Below are 18,004 nucleotides of genomic sequence, written 5' to 3' on the forward strand. Positions count from 1 at the left end.
TGGGATGCTGATGCTCAAGTGTTTGGATGCTTTCTCGTAAGCTCGGAGAGTGGTGGGATGCGGAGGTGGGATGGCGACTATACATGCAAACCGGAACGCCAGCTGTGGGGGCACAGGGAGGCGACATGGGGGGGAGAGCACGGGGACCCCAGAAGTCAACAGGGTGAGAGGGAAGACAAGAGACCCCCCCCCCCCCACACACACACCGGGTGTTGACAGGGAGCGCCTCAAAGAGGGCCACGGAGACTGTGCACGCTCTGCGGCGTTACCTCGACCGCGGGAAGTGTCAGCTGCAGAACACCACCTCCACCCCACGCCCTGCCCCGCACACAGCGCTCAGACCCGCACGCGGCCGTCCTCCTTCCCCACCCCCCGCCGAGGCCCGGGGACCAGGAGCTCGTCCCAGAAGGAAATAAAAGGCCGCCTTCCTATGGCGAGACCTAGACCTGATCTGAGGAAGAGACCCCAGGACACAGAGGGCCGAACAAGCCGGATCTGGAGCCCACTCTGGGAGCTGAGCCACCAGCCAGCGAGGCCGAAGGCAGGCAGGCCCATCCTGCGGCCTCGCCCCCCTGACCCACTTACGAGCGGCGGAGGGGCTCGTCCAGGTGGACTACATTTCCCAGAGAACACCACGAAACACCCTCCCTTCCAGGTGCGGCTCCTGGCCGCTGGGGCTTGTGGGGAATGTAGTCCCTAGACGGGACAGGCCCGCGGAGTGGTGTGCCTGTCAGTGTGTTCAGAGGGGACTGAGCCCCAAATTTTCTCAGGCCTCCTCGGGGGCCCGGCGTCTCTTCCCTCAGGCTCCGGGATTTCTGAGCACCGAGTCTATCTGTATTCTGAGGCTCCCACACTCACACCCGGGTCTTCTGCATGACCTCGGGCCGTACCTCCACCTCGTGCCCCAGGGCCCTACCCCGGACTCCGACCCTCGGCGGGCGGCCTGCCCCTTTAAGAGTGGCCCCGCTGACATCACGGCGGGGGGGGGGGGCTGGCCCGGCTCCGGCTCCGCGGCGGCTGCAGGACCCGATCCGCGCTGCGCCCGCCCGCCTGCCGCCGCTGGGGACCCCGGCCCGGGCCGCCCCGCCCGCCGTCCCGGCCACCCAGACCCCAGGCCCCGCACTGGGACCCCGGGTTGGCCTCGCAGGCTATCCCAGGGCGTCTCTCTCTCTCTCTCTCTCTCTCTCTCTCTCTCTCTCTCTCTCTCTCTCTCTCTCTCTCTCTCTCTCGCTCGCTCGCTCAAGGTCTCTGGGTTTCAGTCTCTCTCTCTCTCTCTCTCCATCCCTCCCCCCCAGGCCTCTTCGCCCTCTCTTGTCTCTTTCTGGGTCTCTGACCTCTTCTTTTCCAGGGCTTCAGAATCTCTGAGCCTGGGTCAGTGGTGGAGGGGGGTGGGGACATCTTGAACCCCGGCTCTATCTCCTTGTCTGTCTGTCTGTCTGTCTGTCTCCTGGTCTGTCTCCTCCCCTATCGGGACCGCCAGCCTCTGAAGCTATAGCTTCAAGGTCTCTGCGTGACTCTGTCTCCCTCTCTCTGTCCCCCTGTCTCTGTCTGTCTCTGTCTGTCTGTCTGTCTGTCTGTCTGTCTGTCTGTCTCTCTCTCTCTCTCTCTCTCTCTCTCTCTCTCTCTCTCTCTCTCTCTCTCTCTCTCTCTCCTGACCCCCCCCCCCCACCGCCGTGCCTCTGCCCCTCTCAGGCTCCGTCCCTCTTCCTCTCTTTCCTCCTCCCGGCCTCCCCCATCCTCCAGGCCCGGCCCGCTCCCCCCTGCGTCCTCCCCCTTCCGCCCCTCCCCTCCTCCGCCGCAGCCAATGAGCGGCCGCCGGTCCCTGCCGCTGGCTCGGTTCGCCGAGTGAGGCCGCGGGCGCGGGGGGTGGGGGGTGGGAGGCCGGGAGGGGCCGGGACGCCGGGCTCCGGGCCGGGGGCGGGGGGCGCGGGCACCGGCGACCCCGGTGGCGGCGGCGGCGGCCGCGGGAAGCCGCGGGGCCGGTCATGCGGCTGCGGGGCCCGCGGCCCGGAGCGTCCGCCCAGCCCTGAGCGAGGTGAGTGGTGGCGCGAGGGTCCGGGAGGCGGGTGCACCGCCGGGGTCCCGGAGCCACGGCGGGGGCTGGGGCGGCCCGGCTCGGGCAGGGTTTCGGCGGTCAGGACTCCCGCATTCCGGAGGGATTTTGGGGGGAGGTGGGGGGGAGAGGATGGAGCGACGCTTGGGCCTGGTGAATCCCGGAAGACGGGGTCCGAGGATTCCCGGACAGGGAAACTGAGTCCCAGCGACGGGTGTACAGGACGAGGTCCAGGCAGGGGTCTCGAGGAAGGAAGGCGGTTCCAGAAGGGATGGAGGGCCCAGGCCGCGAGAACAAGCTGTGGGTCCCCAGAAAAGGGGGTACAGAGCCCCAGGAGACAAGGAGGATGGAGTTTGGACTTGGGCTGTGACGGAGGGGGACCCCTGGTGCGGGACACACGGAGGCCGGGGTGGAGGCCGGGTGGAGGCCGGAGGAAGGCTCCAGCCTGGGGGGAGGCGTCCCAGAGGAGGCCGGAGCCCGGCGCGGGTCAGGCGCAGCCCGGCCCTGGGGCTGGAAAGGCGGAGTGGGACCGGGGTCGGGACGGTGCAGACCGGGGCTGAGGTCCTGACCCCTTTGGTCGACCTGCCCGGTGCTCGCTGCTCGTGTCCGAGCCGAGAGGACTGGAAGCGGAACCGGCGGCTGGCAGTGAAGCCCCGGAGCCACGGGGCGGGGGGATGGGAGGAAAAGCGGGCCAGTGCCTCGCCAGTCTGGGAAAGCCTGAGTCCTGCGAGAGGTTGGGGGTGGAGAGAGGCTGGAGTCCAGGAGGGGTGTCAGACTGGTGTGTGTGGCGGGGGTAGAGTTGGGAGACAGAGAATTCTGCCTAAGGACAGTGGAGCCTCATGTCTTGATTTCATTCTGGAGGGAAATGTTGGGGGTGGGGGAGAGGGCTCAAACTCTATAGCTAAAAAGATAATGGGGTTTTCTCATATAGTTATTGTTGTTGTGTGTGTGCGCGCGCGCGCGCGCGTGTGTGTGTGTGTGTGTGTGTGATACTTGAACTCAGGGATTTGGGCTCTCACTAGGCTTCTCAATTCAAGGCTAGCATTCTACCATTCAAGCCACCGCTCCACTCCCCACTGTTTACTGGTTAATTGGAGATCAGACATCCCTCCCCCAACAAACCATGATCCTCAGATCTTAGCCTCCGGAGCCACCAGCACCCCTAATGTATTCATTTTTCCCACCTCAGGATTTGAACTCAGGGCCTTGTGCTTGGTAGGCTGGTGCTAGGGTTCTTTCTGGCTCTGGTATTCAAGACTATTGAGGTCCTGGGCTAAGGCAGTGTGGAGATCCCAGGGCAAGTTCCCTTGGGGAATTTCTCGGGGGGGGGGGCATGAGGATTGTAATGAAAAACTTAAAGCCCTTCAGTGTTGGGGACAAGTTTCCTTGAGGAATTTCTTGGGGGGGGGGGGCATTAGGATTGTAATGGAGAACTTCAAGCCCTTCAGTGTTGGGCTCAGAGTCCCCTACTTGGAATCTCTGGGCCTCTAACACGAATTTGGGTTGCCAGAGCTATGAACTGAACTGGGAATTTCTTGTTTGGGGACCTCAGTGTGTGGATCCACTTTGCTTGTTGGATGTTGAGGGAGTTCTGTGATGGGAAGTTAGGACCCAGAGTTTCCAGTGGGGAATCTGGTGAGAACTGTGTGGCCCAGGGTCCTGACATCCCGAAGAGGAACTTGACAAGTTCAGTGCCCTGAGTCCTACTTTGCAGGACTGGGGGGTCCCTTGTTGCCTCACAGTGTTCTATTGATGCTGGGTGGGTGCCTCAGCTCACTGGTTTGATATCCTGGGGTTGCTGTTCAAGATCACGATGAACCCAGGGCTCTGGTTTCCATCCTTCTGGGACCCAAGCATCCTGTCATCTAGTTCAGGCATCTCTGGTTCAAGGTTCCGTCTGGGTCCAGGAGGGCGAATCAGAGTTCTGAAATCTTGGCTCTGGTTGTGAGCTGTGATCTCAGGGTGGCATACTGAATCAAGGTCAAAGAGTAAAATGGGAGTTTGACGATCCTGAGTCGAGATCCTGGTGTTTAAATTGAGTGTCAGATCAAGGTTAAGGTCCAGGTTAAGGTTAAGATTAGATGGAGGACTCTGCTCAGAGTCTTAGGTAGGTCTGAGGCCAGCCCTGCAAGGCTTGGGTGTGGGGTTAGGGATCTCTGATTAGTGACCCACTTTTTTGAGTCACTAGTGACCGTTCCTGAAGGAAAAGTGTCAAGGTACTGTCAGGAATTAAGTCAGGTGGCTCAGATTAGAATTTCCAAGCCAGTTAAGTTGTGTAGTCTCCAGCGTCTAGCTCTTGGTCCAGAGACCATGTTGAGTGCTTGGCATTGTTATGTGCAGCTGGTGGCTGGAATCAGGACACAGGTTCTCAAGTGATGAGCCCAGGGGTCATCTGTGGCTCAGGCTCAAGGCTAAGGAGTCTGATGGGGTCTTGTGTGCCAGGTGAGGGCTAGAGGAAGTTGGGTCTTGACCCCAGGACCCAGATTCTGGTTCTGGGTTCAAGAGTCTGGAGTCCATTTCTTCTTAAAGTCATATTCGGGGACCCAGACTGGAATACCAGATTTAATCTTAGGGTCTGATCTGAAGGTTACAGTTAGAAATCTTACCCTGGGGCTGGGGTATCTGGAACCACACTCGGTCTGCTTAAGTGGGCAGATCTAGGGTTCCAGGTCAACTGTCGGGTGTCTCCGCCTGGGGTTCGTTCGGGGCACAGCGGCCAAATCTCCGGGTGCTGTTCTGGAGCTGGTGTCTGTTGTCTGGGACTTGGGACTGCCTCCTGGGTCCCTTCTGAGCGGCCCCTCACAGCCTCTGCTGGTCCCACAGGCCCCGCAGGGCGCCCCCCGCCGCTAAGGATGAGTCACTGCAGTAGCCGTGCCCTGACCTTGCTGAGCAGCGTGTTCGGGGCCTGCGGCCTGCTCCTCGTGGGCATCGCCGTCAGCACAGACTACTGGCTGTACATGGAGGAGGGGACCGTGTCGCCGCAGAACCAGACCACCGAGGTCAAGATGGCGCTGCACGCGGGCCTCTGGCGGGTCTGCTTCTTTGCAGGTGAACCCCTGACCAGGTGCTCCACAAGGCTGCTGGGGGCGGGGAGGGGAGTTCCTACCCCGCTCCCATCTTTGGGTTCCAAAATAATCTGGGAACGGATCCTGTCCCTGTCCTGGAGATTACACTTGGGCCTGGAGCCTGCATGCCTGGTCTTTTGTTCCCAGGAAGTCCCACTCAAAGTCTTGCTATCCCCCACCGGGAGGAACTCCCCAGCCCATATTCAAACATGTCTCCTGGATGGACAGGGATATGGGCAGGATAGGAAGACCCACGCCTCTTGCAAGCACCCAGACATGCTTCTGTGGCTCCTGGCCCTGCGGGCCTTTCCTCCTACAGACCAAGCCGTCCTGGCATTGTCCTTTCCTCACTGAAGACCTGGGTCTCTCCCGGCCCTCTGCTACCCTGGGGTCTCCAGGGAAGCTTACAGGGACCCCTCTCCCAACTTCATGCCCACCCTCTCTCCCCACTCCCAAGCACACAGCAGACTGTCATCCTGGGGAGGGCCTCCCCGGGGATTCCCTGCCCCAGTTGCCCACGTGCCTCTCTAGCCTCTCTAGTGGACGGGCCTGTCTGCCATCCAGCCCTGCCCTCCTGTCTTCCTCCTGCCAGGTCGGGAGAAGGGACGCTGCGTGGCCTCCGAGTACTTCCTTGAGCCGGAGATCAACTTGGTGACGGAGAACACGGAGAATATTCTGAGTGAGGGGAAGCGGGGCAGGGGCCCAGGCAACAGGCGGTGGGGGCCGGAGGCTTGGAAGGGGCAAGACTAGAGCAGGGAAGGGGTCCAGGCCAAGGAGGGAGACTTGAAGGAAGGCAGAATAATGGTTAGGAAGGGGCAGGGCCTGGGTGGGGAGGAGGTGGGATCAGACTTGGGGGTGTGGGAAAGGCCAGGCTCCATCAGTGGGAAAGTGGAAGTCCATGGAAACAGGGAGGAGACGAAAGGGGGAGGGACCAATGAAAAAGGAGAGGAGCCAAATGGAGGTGGAGCCAATGGGAAAGGGGCCAATGAGAAAGGAGGAGGAGCCAGCAGGGAAGGGGCCAATGGGAAAGGGGAGGAGCCAGCGGGAAAGGGGCAGGGCAGACACAGAGTCGGCGGCAGCTCCTTCCAGCTCCCCCTCACCCACCCCTCTCCGTCCCTCCCCCTCCACCAGAGACGGTGCGCACGGCCACGCCCTTCCCCATGGTCAGTCTGTTCCTGGTGTTCACGGCCTTCGTCATCAGCAACATCGGCCACATCCGCCCCCAGAGAACCATCCTGGCCTTCGTTTCTGGCATTTTCTTCATCCTTTCCGGTGAGGCCCAGGGGAGAGAACCCTTTCCCACTTGGGAAGCTGTTTCTTGGCTGAGTGACCTGGGGAAAACGTAGCGGGCATCCAGCGGGCGCTAATGAGGAGCCCGCCAGGCGCCAGGCTCAGGTCTGTTCCCCCATTTTACAGATAGGAGCCAACGCTCAGTGGGATGAGGTCATTCACCCTGAGCCACACAGCTAGTGAGAGGCAGAGTCAAGAGTCAAACTCACGTAATTCGCCTCCGGAGGTTATATTTTTAACCACCACTGATATTTTGGCAATCAACAGTTTACAAGGCTATTTATTTCCTGTACAATGTTTTAGCTTATTTTTTTTCCCAAGCAAACACAAGTGTCAAGAGATCTGTATTCCCTTCCATCTACATTTCCTTGCGTGTGTGTGTGTGGGGGGGGGTAGGTATTGGTGTCTGTACTGGGGCTTGAACTCAGGACCTTACACTCCCCCCCTCTTTTTTTTTTTGCCAGTCCTGGGGCCTGAACTCAGGGCCTGGGCACTGGCTCTGAGCTTCTTTTTGCTCAAGGTTAGCACCCTACCACTTGAGTCACAGCTCTACTTCTGGCCTTTTCTGTTTATGTGGTGCTGAGGAATGGAACCCAAGGCTTCATGCATGCTAAGCAAAGCACTCTACTGCTAAGCCACATTCCCAGCCCCCTCCCCCTTGTTTTTATGCTCTCAAGGCTGGCACTCTACTACTTGAGCCACAGATTCTCTTTTTTTTTCCTCCTGACTTTTTGCTAGTTGATTGAAGATAAGAGTCTCATGGATTTTCTGCCTGGGCTGCCCTCCCACTTTGATCCTCAGATCTCAGCCTCCTGAATAGCTAGAATTACAGGCATGAGTCACTGGTGCCCTGCTTATCTGTATTTCTGTCTGTCCATCCATCCATCCCTCTCTCCTTTTTTGGGGGTCCATTTCAATGAATGTTTCAGCTGTTTGTTCACCACACCCAAACCACTTCACCACAGAGGTGGCCAACTGGAGTTCAGACTTTGCTTCCAGCCCTTTCTTCTTCCTTTCTTTTTGGGAGTGATCTTACCAGGGAGTTATTATTAGCACTTACCTGATGAAGTAGGGGTACTGAGAGTCACAGACTTGCTCAAGATACTGGTATGAACCAGTGCCAGATGTATGTCTGGAATTCTTTGCAGTTCAGGCAAGATCAGCTCAATGGAGCCCCAACACACTTAAGCTGTCCATCTGCCCAGCGAACACTGAGTCACCTGACTCGCTCCTCTAGTTTGAATCAATTCACAGGAATATAGCAAAACTCAAATCGAGTCCTGGCAGCTGTTCGTTTTTAATAAACAAACCCCACTGGGGATCTCACTGTTGCTCTGTTCCCCAGTGCTGGTGCTGGGCTTCCTCCTTCTGGTTGGCTGTGTGAGGAGCTGGGAGGGTCTTCCCCTGACCCCTCCTGCTGAAACTCACCTCCCCCAGGCCTTCATCCTACCCTGAGGAGACCTTTCCAGGGAAAGCAGGGTGCAACCTCCGTGCAGACCTGAATCTTGGTGTGCAGAGCCAGACACAGGGCTAAAATAAGACACCTAAGATGTCACGATCTGAGGGTGTCAGAGCAGTAAGGTCTCTCTCGTCGTTTTTTTTTTTTTTCCTCAGCTGGAAAAATAGTGGCCTAGACAAAGAAAAATGGGACAAGAGTAGGTAGCATGGGGACTTGTATTCAACTGATCCCACATGCTATGAGTGAAGTTCCATTGTGTGCAGTTCATGGAAAGAGACATGAGCGGAAGAGGCAACTCAGCTGATTGAGGGTACTCTGATTCCAAATCACGTGCTCAAAACACTGCACCAAGACCAGGCGTACACACACCTGTAATTCCAACTACTTCAGAAGTAGAGGCAAGAGGATTATGAGTTTGAAACTAGCTCAAGCAGAATTAATGACTCATCATAACCTACCTTACAGAATTGCTACCTCTTTCTACAACTACAGAATAATAGTAATCATAATAGTAATTGTTAGATTTTTTTTTGCCAGTCCTGGGGCTTGAACTCAGGGCCTGGGCACTGTCCCTGGCTTCTTTTTGTTCCAGGCTAGCACTCTACCACTTGAGCCATAGTACCACTTGCAGCTTTTTCTGCTTATGTGGTGCTGAGGCATCGAACCCAGGGCTCCGTGCACCCTACTGCTAAGCCACATTCCTGTGAGACTCTTATCTCCAATAAACTACTCAGAAAAAGCTGGAAGTGGCACTGTTACTCTACTAGAGCACTATCCTTGAGCATAGAGAGGCACAGGGACAGCACCCAGGCCCTGAGTTCAAGCCCCAGGACCAGGAAAGAAAGAAAGAAAGGAAGAAAGAAAGAAAGAAAGAGGGAGGGAGAGAGGGAGGGAGGGAAGGAAGGAAGGAAGGAAGGAAGGAAGGAAGGAAGGAAGGGAGCGAGAGCAACAAAAGGGCTGTGTGTTGGGGGATGGGATCTGCTATGGCTCATTGGATAAGTTGCTTTGCTGGGCACCAGTGACTGTCATCCTAGCTACTCAGGAGGCTGAGATCTAAGGATCACAGTTCAAAGACAGCCTGGGCAAGAAAATCCATGAGACTCATCTCCTGTTAACCATCAGAAAACCTGAAGTGTTGCTGTGGCTTAAGTGGTAGTGCATTAACCTTGAGTTGAAGAGCTCAGGAACTGTGCTGAGGCCCTGAGTTCAAGGGCCACGACCCCTCTCCCCCAAATGCTTGCCTCACATGCCCAAGGTCCTGGGTTCAATCCCCAGTGCTGTGGTTTATTTTATTTATTTATTTATTTATTTATTTATTTATTTATTTATTTTTGCCAGTCCTCGGGCTTGGACTCAGGGCCTGAGCACTGTCCCTGGCTTCTTTTTGCTCAAGGCTAGCTCTCTGCCACTTGAGCCACAGCGCCGCTTCTGGCCGTTTTCTGTATATGTGGTGCTGGGGAATTGAACCCAGGTCCTCATGTATACGAGGCAAGCACTCTTGCCACTAGGCCATATCCCCAGCCCCCAGTGCTGTGGTTTAAACAAGCATCTTAGACTATAACTTACACATTCGTCCCACAGTGCCCCATGAGCCCAGGAGGACCCTGTCCTAGCTTCCCATTCAAATAGCACCCCAATCTTGGGACCAAGCTTTGGAGCACATGAGTCTGTGGGGGATATATCTTTGTTTTGTTTTGGGGGAGTGATAATTCTGGTACTGGGGATTGAACTCATGGTTTTGTACTTGCTAAATAGACACTCTACCACTTGAGCTACTCCTTCAGCCCCTTTGTGTGCTGCTTACTTCTGAAATAGGGTCTCGCTTTATGCCCTGGGTCAGCCTGGGCTGCAGTCCTCTTATTTGTGCTTCCACTGCACCCAGCCATGGTGCTTCCTCAGTAGCTGCGATGACAGGCATGTGCCACTGTGCCTGGCCAATGGTTGAGATGAAGTCTCAAGAACTTCTTTTTGCCTGCGCTCTCCTTGAACTGTGAGCCCTCAATCTCTGTTAGGATTATAGGCCTGAGCCACCCCAATTTTACAGTAGGTGTGTGAGGGCGAGGCAGTCTGTGGTCCTGAAGCCATTGGTCTCTCACGGTGGGTTGATTGAACTGTCCGTGGTCCTGAAATGCTATTGTTTTAAAGCCAGGTTGGTTTCCATTTCGCTTGGGCTGTGGGTGGCTCTTGGCTTACTGTTCCCTGAGAATCCGTGTACAGTCCTGGAGGGAGCTTAAAGAAACCCAAGTTGGCTTTCAGAGCTAGGAAAGAGGAAAAAAAGGAAAGAAAAGCGCTATTTATTCTTTGGAGAATCTGCACCCTTTGTGAAATGACCAGGAATGAAAAAGAGTGACTTGCTAAGAAGAATGTAAGTCTCTTTCTCATCAGAAATACGTATTCTCCTCTGATCAAATCCCACTCCTGACTCTGCCTGGGGAGAATGCTCAGTGATTACAACCACAGCCTGAAACATGGGCCCAGTGTCGAGGGCTGGTGCAGCCATGAGGACCCCAGCCCCTGAGACCCTGGGAGGAGGGTGCAGAACTGCCCTTCTCCTGGGAAAGTTGGGGCCAAGCAAGGGTTGGGAGTGTAGATGGACAGAACACCTGCTCCGAGTTTTTTTTTTTTGGGGGGGGGGGAGACAATAGCTAAAGCAGGAAGGTAAGAGTTCTGGAGCAATGATCAGGGGGAGTTGGAGGCACAACTTGGGAAGGACACAGAAAGGAAGGTGATTCAAAGGGTGTGGCCATCTCTAGCAGACGTGAGGCAGAGGAATCAAGGCACCACCCGGGGGGCCCTTCCTGCATGCTTGATTCCTGTGTGTTGGAATTTTGAAGTGCTAGTCGCTGCCAGTTACTAGCGCTGCACAAGGAGAGATTTGTTTTGAGAAGGGGCCTGGAAGGGATTGCAAAAAGCAGAGCCACTACTGGGTGCTTCCTGAGGTGCCATTGTGGGGTGAGGGTGAGCGTCCGGTCAGCTGGGATCTGATGGGTGTCCGGCCTCATTGTAGGGGTGTGGGCTGTGGTAGAAGAGAAGCTGGGGTTGTGCTGGTATCAGGGGCCCCAGGTCTGCAAAGGACCAACACCATGTAAATTCAGGTGGCAAAGATGGGAAGGGCAAGGAGGGGGAGGATTGTTTTATTAAGAGCTTGGCAGTTCTCTCTCTCTCTCTCTCTCTCTCTCTCTCTCTCTCTCCCCTCAGTGTGCAACCATCCAAGGGCATGCCCTTTCCCCATTCTTCCTTTTCTCTTCTTATTCAATCTGTCCATTCTTTTCTGCTTTTCCATTTGAAAATACGTTGTAGCTGCCATGATCAGCTCTTAAAAATGGGAGTCCACACCCCTCAACACGATGCCCTTCTGTGTGACTGCTCCGCACTGCCCCCGCAGGAGGCTAAGAGCAACTCCACCATGGACCTTAATCCATTTTCCTTCCTCCCATTCTTCTTTTGTGTGTGTGTGTTTTGGTTTTTCTTTTGGTGTGTGTGTGTGTGTGTGTGTGTGTGTGTGTGTGTGTGTGTGTGTCCTGGGGCTTGAACTCAGGGCTTGGGTGCTGTCTCTGAGCTTCTTCACTAATGGCTACTTGCTCCACCTTGTGCCACAACTCCACTTCTGGCTTTTTTTTTTTTTTTTTTTTTTTGGTGGTTAACAAGAGATAAGAGTCTCATGGACTTTCTTGCCCAGACTGATTTTGAACCGCAATCCTCAGAGCTCAGCTAGGATTACAGGCATGAGTCATCAGTGCTCCACTTTCAAACTTTTCTTGGTTGTACCAAGGTGTCCCTCTCCCCACCGCCCCCAAATACTGGGGATTGAACCTAAGGACTTGAATTATATCCCCTTCCAAGAAGGAAGACTTTTCTTTTTAGGCACGAGGATGTAGCCTTGCCTAGTTTGTGTGAGATTGCAGGCTTGATTCTCAGCGCAGTAAGAAATGAGGGAGAAGGGGGAGGGAGAGAGGACTGTCTTTTTTAGGTTTCTCCTGAGAGCCAAGATTCAACCCAGGCTCAAGCGTGGCATTTTGTTACTGAGTTCCTTCTCGTCCAGATTCCTTCTGCCACAATGTCTCTTTACCACATGGGCTTTTAAAATACATTTCAGTGTGGAAACATAGAAAGAATAGTGCAAGGAACGCCCGTGCGCCCTGCCTGGCTCCCACAATCACCAACATATGGTGGATCTGTTTTTAGTGGCGCACTGCCCCAGCCCTCTCCCAGCATCTATCCCTGCCTTATTTTAAAGCCAGCCTCCGACACCAGCGCATTGCGTCCACAAGTATTTCTGTACGTCTCTGACTTAGAACTACTCCTGTATTTACTCGAGCTGCCGCTGTGTCCCAATCAAACCCAAACAAAATAGGAGTCATTTCCTGATGTCATCACAAATACCCACTCAGTGCTCCATCTTCCTCTTCATCCTCCTCAATACCTGTCCACGGTTAGTTTGTTGCAAATCAGGATCCAAGCTCCACATTTGGGCTGAGTCCACAGGCCCCCCCCAAGACCTTTTTAATGTCAGACTGTTCACCTCCTCTTTTATTTTTATTTATTTTTGTGCCAGTTTTAGGGCTTGAACCCAGAGCCTGGGCATTGTCCCTGAGCTTTTTCACTCAACTGGTGCTCTACCACTTGAACCACAGCTCCACTTCTGGCTTTTTGGTGATTAGAGTCTTATAAACTTTCTTTAGGCTGGCTTTGAACTGTGATCTTCAGATCTCAGCTTCCTGAGCCACAGGTGCCTAGTGGGCATGCTCTCTCTCTCTCTCTCTCTCTCTCTCTCTCTCTCTCTCTCTCTCTCTCTCTCTCTCTCTGTCTTGGAGATATGTGGTTAATGTGGTGGCAGATTTACATATTATGGAGATTTCCAATCACAGTTTCCTGTGGTAATTTTTTAAAAATTTAATTCTATTGTCAAGGTGATGTACAGAGGGGTTAGTTACATACATAAAGTAGTGAATACATTTCTTGTCAAACTTGTTACCCCCTTCCTCATTTTTCTTCTAACTTTCCCTCCTTTCCATTCCCCTCCCAGTATGGCAGTTAATTTCCAACATATTGTCTGTGAGTATTTCTGCTGCATTGGTTCAACCTTTGTTTTTTTGTTGTTGTTTTTTTTTGCCAGTCCTGGGCCTTGGACTCAGGGACTGAGCACTGTCCCTGGCTTCTTTTTTCTCAAGGCTAGCACTCTGCCACTTGAGCCACAGTGCCACTGCTGGCTGTTTTCTGTATATGTGGTGCTGGGGAATTGAACCCAGGGCTTCATGTATGCCAGGCAAGCACTCTTGCTACTAGGCCATATCCCCAGCCCCATGTGGTAATTTAATATGCTTACCCATGTCTGGATTTTTTTTTTTTTTTTTTGCCAGTCCTGGGCCTTGGACTCAGGGCCTGAGCACTGTCCATGGCTTCCTTTCGCTCAAGGCTAGCACTCTACCACTTGAGCCACAGCGCCACTTCTGGCCGTTTTCCATGTATGTGGTACTGGGGAATTGAACCCAGGGCTTCATGTATACGAGGCAGGCTCTCTTGCCACTAGGCCATATTACCAGCCCTCTGGATTTTTTTTTTAATGAAATAGTACACATACCCAGTTTTCTTTGTTGTTGGTTGTAGGACTTGAACTCTGGACCTGGGCACTGTCCCACAGTGCCACTTCCGGTTTTCTGGTGGTTAACTGGAGATCAGAGTCTCACCAACTTTCTTGCCCAGGCTACCTTTGAACCATGATTCTCAGATCTCAGCCTCCTGAGTAGCTAGGATTACAGGCATGAGCCACCAGTGCCTAGCTCATGCACATATTTTTGGGAAAAAAAAATTTTTTTTTGGTTGGTGGTGGGGCTTAAACTCAGGGCCTATGTGCAATCCCTGAGCTCTTTTGCTAAAGGCTAGCACTCTACCACTTTGAGCCACAGCTGCATTTCCAGGTTTTCAGTGGTTAATTGGAGAGAAGAGTCTTACGGAGAATTTTCTGCCTCTGCTGGCGTCAAACCATGATCCTCAGATCCCAGCCACCTGAGTAGCTAGGATGACAGATGTGAGCTGCCCTGCCCGGCTGATGACAGTTCTTGTCACCTCCTCTCCTTCCTCCTCCCCTCCTCCCCCTTCCCCTTCTTCCCCTCTTCCCTTCCCTTCTGCCCATTCCCTTGCTTTCTTAGCCTCCTTGACTCCTTGCTCTGGCTTGTGTCAGACTTCTCCTTCCTCCAGACTGGATGCCATGAGAACCTCATCTCTCTGTCTCTTCTGACTGAAGCCTCTCCTCCTCTAGCGGCTTCTTTTAGCTAGTGGTGAGCAGATCACCAGGTCTCCAGCGGTCAGGCCTCCATCTTCTCCTTTGAATCCAGGCAACACTCAGAGTGGATTAAGAAGGCCAATGGAGGTGGGGGGGGGGACAGTAGTGGGTCTTTGATCTTCTTGCTTCCTTTTGGGGCTCTAAGTTTTCATTTTTGTTCCACCTTTGCGGTCTTCATGGTATCCTCTCTCTAGCTTGCACAAGTTTGCACAAGGATGCATGAAGTTCATACACACACAGACGCACACACACACACACACAAAACACCTATGAGAACACATTGCCTCTCAGGGGTTGTTTGTTTGGCAGTACTGGGTTTGAACTCAGATCTTTGCTCTTAGTAGGCAGATATTATATCCTTTGAGCCATGCCTCCAACTCTTTATGCTTTAATTATCACTTAAACAGGTCTTGTATTTGTGCCCAGGCTGGTTGGCCGTCCTTTGTAGCTATGATGACAGGCATGACCAGCTTTTGATGATTTGAGAACTGTTTTTCATCTGTGGCCTTCTGGATCTCCACCTCCTGAATGAGTAGATTACAGGCATGAGCTGCTGGGCCTGGGCTCTCGGCTTCTCAGCAGCTGCTCTGTCCTGACTCGGCTATTTCTCCTCCCTGAGACCGCATCACCATTTGCTGTCCCCATTTGCCTGGTGCTCTCGGAGGCATCCTGTGTTCTCCCCTCCCATCTTGACTGTAGTTTGATCTCTCATGTGTTTGAAGCCTGTAGCTGGATGTTGTTCAGACAGTCCCACAATGACCTCATGAATAGATTTGGGTTACACAGTCCCGGCAGGGATACGAGAGGAAGAAAGCAGTGGCTGGCTCAGTGGGTCACATGCGGTCCCTCTCTCCCCACTGATTATTCACCCTCTTAACCTCCATCACTGCTCTTAACTGCATCCAGCAGGACCTGCCAGGCTTCTTCACAACAAATGAAACTCTTTTTCTTCTTTTTTGTACATTTGGCAGTACTAGGGCTTGAACTCAGGACCGTTGTGCTTGCTCCTGACATTGCTGGTAGTGTTGCCACTTAATTTTTTTCTTCTGTTGTTCTGCTAACAAATATGAAACACACTTGCTTTTCTCTTATGTATTAATTAAAAAATCAGCATAGCATACTCGGAGGCTGAGGCAGGAGGTTTGCAGAGTTCAAGGCCATCCTGGCGTCTAGCAAGACCCCATCTGGAACAAACAGACAAAATATTGCCAGCTGAAAATTTTTTATAAAGATAGATAGAGATAACAGAAATGTATGTGGCACCTAAATAGTCAAGGTTTTTTTTTTCTTCTTCTTGGTTCTGTTCTTTCTAGTTGTTTGTTTGTTTTTGTTTTTGCCAGTCCTGGGGCTTGAACTGAGGCCTGGGGCTGTAGACAACCATAGTGCATGCCTGTACTCCCAGCTACTCAGGAGGCTGAGATCTGAAGACTGAGGTTCAAAGCCAGCAGGGATAGGAAAGTCCCTGAGACTCTTATCTCCAGTTAACTACCACAAAGCTGGAATGGAGCTCTGGCTAAAGTGATAGAGTGCTAGCCTTGAGCAAAAAAGCTCAGGGACAGAGCCCAGGCCCTGAGTTCAAACCCCAGGACCAGCACACACACGCACACTGCAGAAATTACTCCTGTATATGAGGAAGAAGAGAAGGCAGCCAGAGGGTCTTGGCTCCGTGTGCCCCCTCTCAGATTCCCTCTGCCTCCTCCTAGGCCTCTCCCTGGTGGTGGGCTTGGTTCTCTACATCTCCAGTATCAACGATGAGGTCATGAACAGACCCAGCAGCTCTGAGCAGTATTTCCATTACCGCTATGGGTGGTCCTTCGCCTTTGCTGCTTCCTCCTTCCTGCTCAAAGAGGTGACAGTTGTGGGGCCCACTCTGCTTTGAAGGGGCGTGTTCCGGGGAGGGGGTCTCATTCCTGGGCCCAGAGGAAGAACAGGCTGGAGGTCTGGGTTCTGGATCGCGAGGGAAGGTAGGCATGGAAAGTCTAACTCCTGGGTCCTGAGAAGGAGGGGCTGGGCTTTCCAACCCCTGGTGTTCTGGAGGGGGGACTCTAGGGAGGTCTAACGGGGAGGATGCTGGGGAGAGAGCGCCCTGGTTCCTCCTGGCGGGGAATCCCGATCCCCACGGCGGCGGGGAGCCCAGGTCCCCCCAGGGCCTCTGCCTCCGGGCTCGGGCGGGCCTCTGACGCTACCCCGCCGCAGGGGGCCGGCGTGATGTCCGTGTACCTGTTCACCAAGCGCTACGCGGAGGAGGAGATGTACCGCCCGCACCCCGCTTTCTACCGCCCACGCCTCAGCGACTGCTCCGACTACTCGGGCCAGTTCCTGCAGCCCGAGGCCTGGCGTCGCGGCCGCAGCCCCTCGGACATCTCCAGCGACGTCTCCATCCAGATGACCCAGAACTACCCGCCGGCCATCAAGTACCCGGACCACCTGCACATCTCCACCTCGCCCTGCTGAGACCCGGCCGGGGCGCCGGGCTCGCGGATCCCTTAGGCCCGCCCAGGCCCCGCCCCTCCCCAAGTCGCGCCGCTTGGTTGGTCCCGCCCACGTCCGAGACTCCGTCCCCGTCCACTCCCCTTTCTGTTGCCCGCCCCCGCCGTCTGGCCCTTTATTTTGATTGCCACGCCCCCTTGTTCAGCTGCTTCTTCATTGGTCCTTTCCACTTCCAGATGACTCCTCCCCCTCATTTCCCCCTCCCTCTCCATGAGCCACGCCCTCTCCCGGTGGCCCCTCCCTTTCCAGGCAATTTGCTCCTCCCCCGTTCCACCTGCTCGGCGCCCTCTGACCCTGCCCAGCCCCAGCCCCCCAGCTCCCCCAGCTCCCGTCGCCCTGCAGAGGCTGGAGAGTGGGACCGGCAGCCACCCCGGGAATGCCGATCGCCTTCTCCGCTCTGCCCTGACCCCTTCTTCCCGTTCACATAATACCTCCTGCCCGGCTTCCTGGTCCTGAGGGCCGGGGAGGGGACTGGAGGGGCGGGGGGGGGAGGAGTTAGAGGCTGCGGTCAGCTTGGACTCCTCCCCTCTCCCCATCTCTTTCTCTCTCACTTGCTGGGCCTTTTCGGCCCCTGGAATGTGACCTGTCATCTAGGGCTCTTGTCTAATGGCCACCATGCTCTCTCGGCTCCCCTAGGCTTGTTCTTCCTTCTCCTCCCCCCCCCCCCACTCCCTCCCATCTCTCATCCGAAGCCCCCAGGTGCATTCCAACCCATACACCAAACCAGAATGGGGACCCCAAGGTGGAGGGAGTTCCCCAGGCCATCTCCACACCTGTGCCCGCCTCTCCCCCCTCGAGGCCCCGTCGGGGGAGGGAGGGGCAGTAGCGGGGGTCAACGCCCCCCCAAACCTCAGTCTTCCATTTTCTGGCACTCCTCCTCATTGATGACCTTCTCCGCATCTCAGACCCCCCCAACTCTGGCCTCTTTCAAGGGCCCATCCGTCCCCCTTGGACAGATGGGGGGGTGAGAGGGGAGGTCACCTGAAAATCGCCCACTCCCCTTATTACGGGTGAGGGACGAGGTAGCACAGTGTTGTACACGGAACTAGAATGGCCCCCGGGGTGGGGGGAGGGGGCAGGGGTGGGACGGGGGCTTTTAGTTTGCATCTTAGGGGGGAGGGGGGAGGGGGCCGCCGCAGTTAACCTGTCTTTACGCAGCGATTTTTAATGAGGCTGGGAGGGGAGGGGGGCGGTAGGGAGGGGGAAGGGGCGGGTGGGGGGCCTGGCTCTGTTATTTACCGTGTATCATATGTAAATACCTACAGAAACTTCAATAAACTTTATTTCAAACACTTCTCTGCCTGCCCAGCACGAAGGGATTGGATATGGGGAACTTCAATTGGGTGCTCACCCTCATCATAGTT

The 18,004-nt window shown here is 54.7% G+C and overlaps 1 protein-coding gene across 1 annotated transcript; it reads left to right on the plus strand.

Annotated features, from left to right (window-relative positions):
- Window positions 1-1,839: 1,839 nt before the first annotated feature.
- On the plus strand, window positions 1,840-17,689 carry Cacng7 (calcium voltage-gated channel auxiliary subunit gamma 7). The gene is made up of 6 exons (XM_048369376.1): window positions 1,840-2,035; window positions 4,877-5,101; window positions 5,711-5,797; window positions 6,250-6,390; window positions 15,854-15,999; window positions 16,347-17,689. Exons 2-6 carry the CDS (start codon window positions 4,906-4,908, stop codon window positions 16,602-16,604), a joined length of 828 nt encoding a protein of 275 aa, XP_048225333.1. The 5' UTR covers window positions 1,840-2,035; window positions 4,877-4,905; the 3' UTR covers window positions 16,605-17,689.
- Window positions 17,690-18,004: the final 315 nt, after the last annotated feature.

This window comes from Perognathus longimembris, chromosome 20 (genome assembly GCF_023159225.1).
Source record: "Perognathus longimembris pacificus isolate PPM17 chromosome 20, ASM2315922v1, whole genome shotgun sequence".
NCBI classification, from domain to species: Eukaryota; Metazoa; Chordata; class Mammalia; order Rodentia; family Heteromyidae; genus Perognathus; species Perognathus longimembris.

Coding starts and splice junctions, on each gene's coding strand:
- Cacng7 (XM_048369376.1), top strand. CDS start 4,906: ATGAGTCACTGCAGTAGCCGTGCCCTGACCTTGCTGAGCAGCGTGTTC. Junction 5,798..6,249: donor GAACACGGAGAATATTCTGA/GTGAGGGGAAGC, acceptor CCCCTCCACCAG/AGACGGTGCGCACGGCCACG. Junction 6,391..15,853: donor CATTTTCTTCATCCTTTCCG/GTGAGGCCCAGG, acceptor GCCTCCTCCTAG/GCCTCTCCCTGGTGGTGGGC.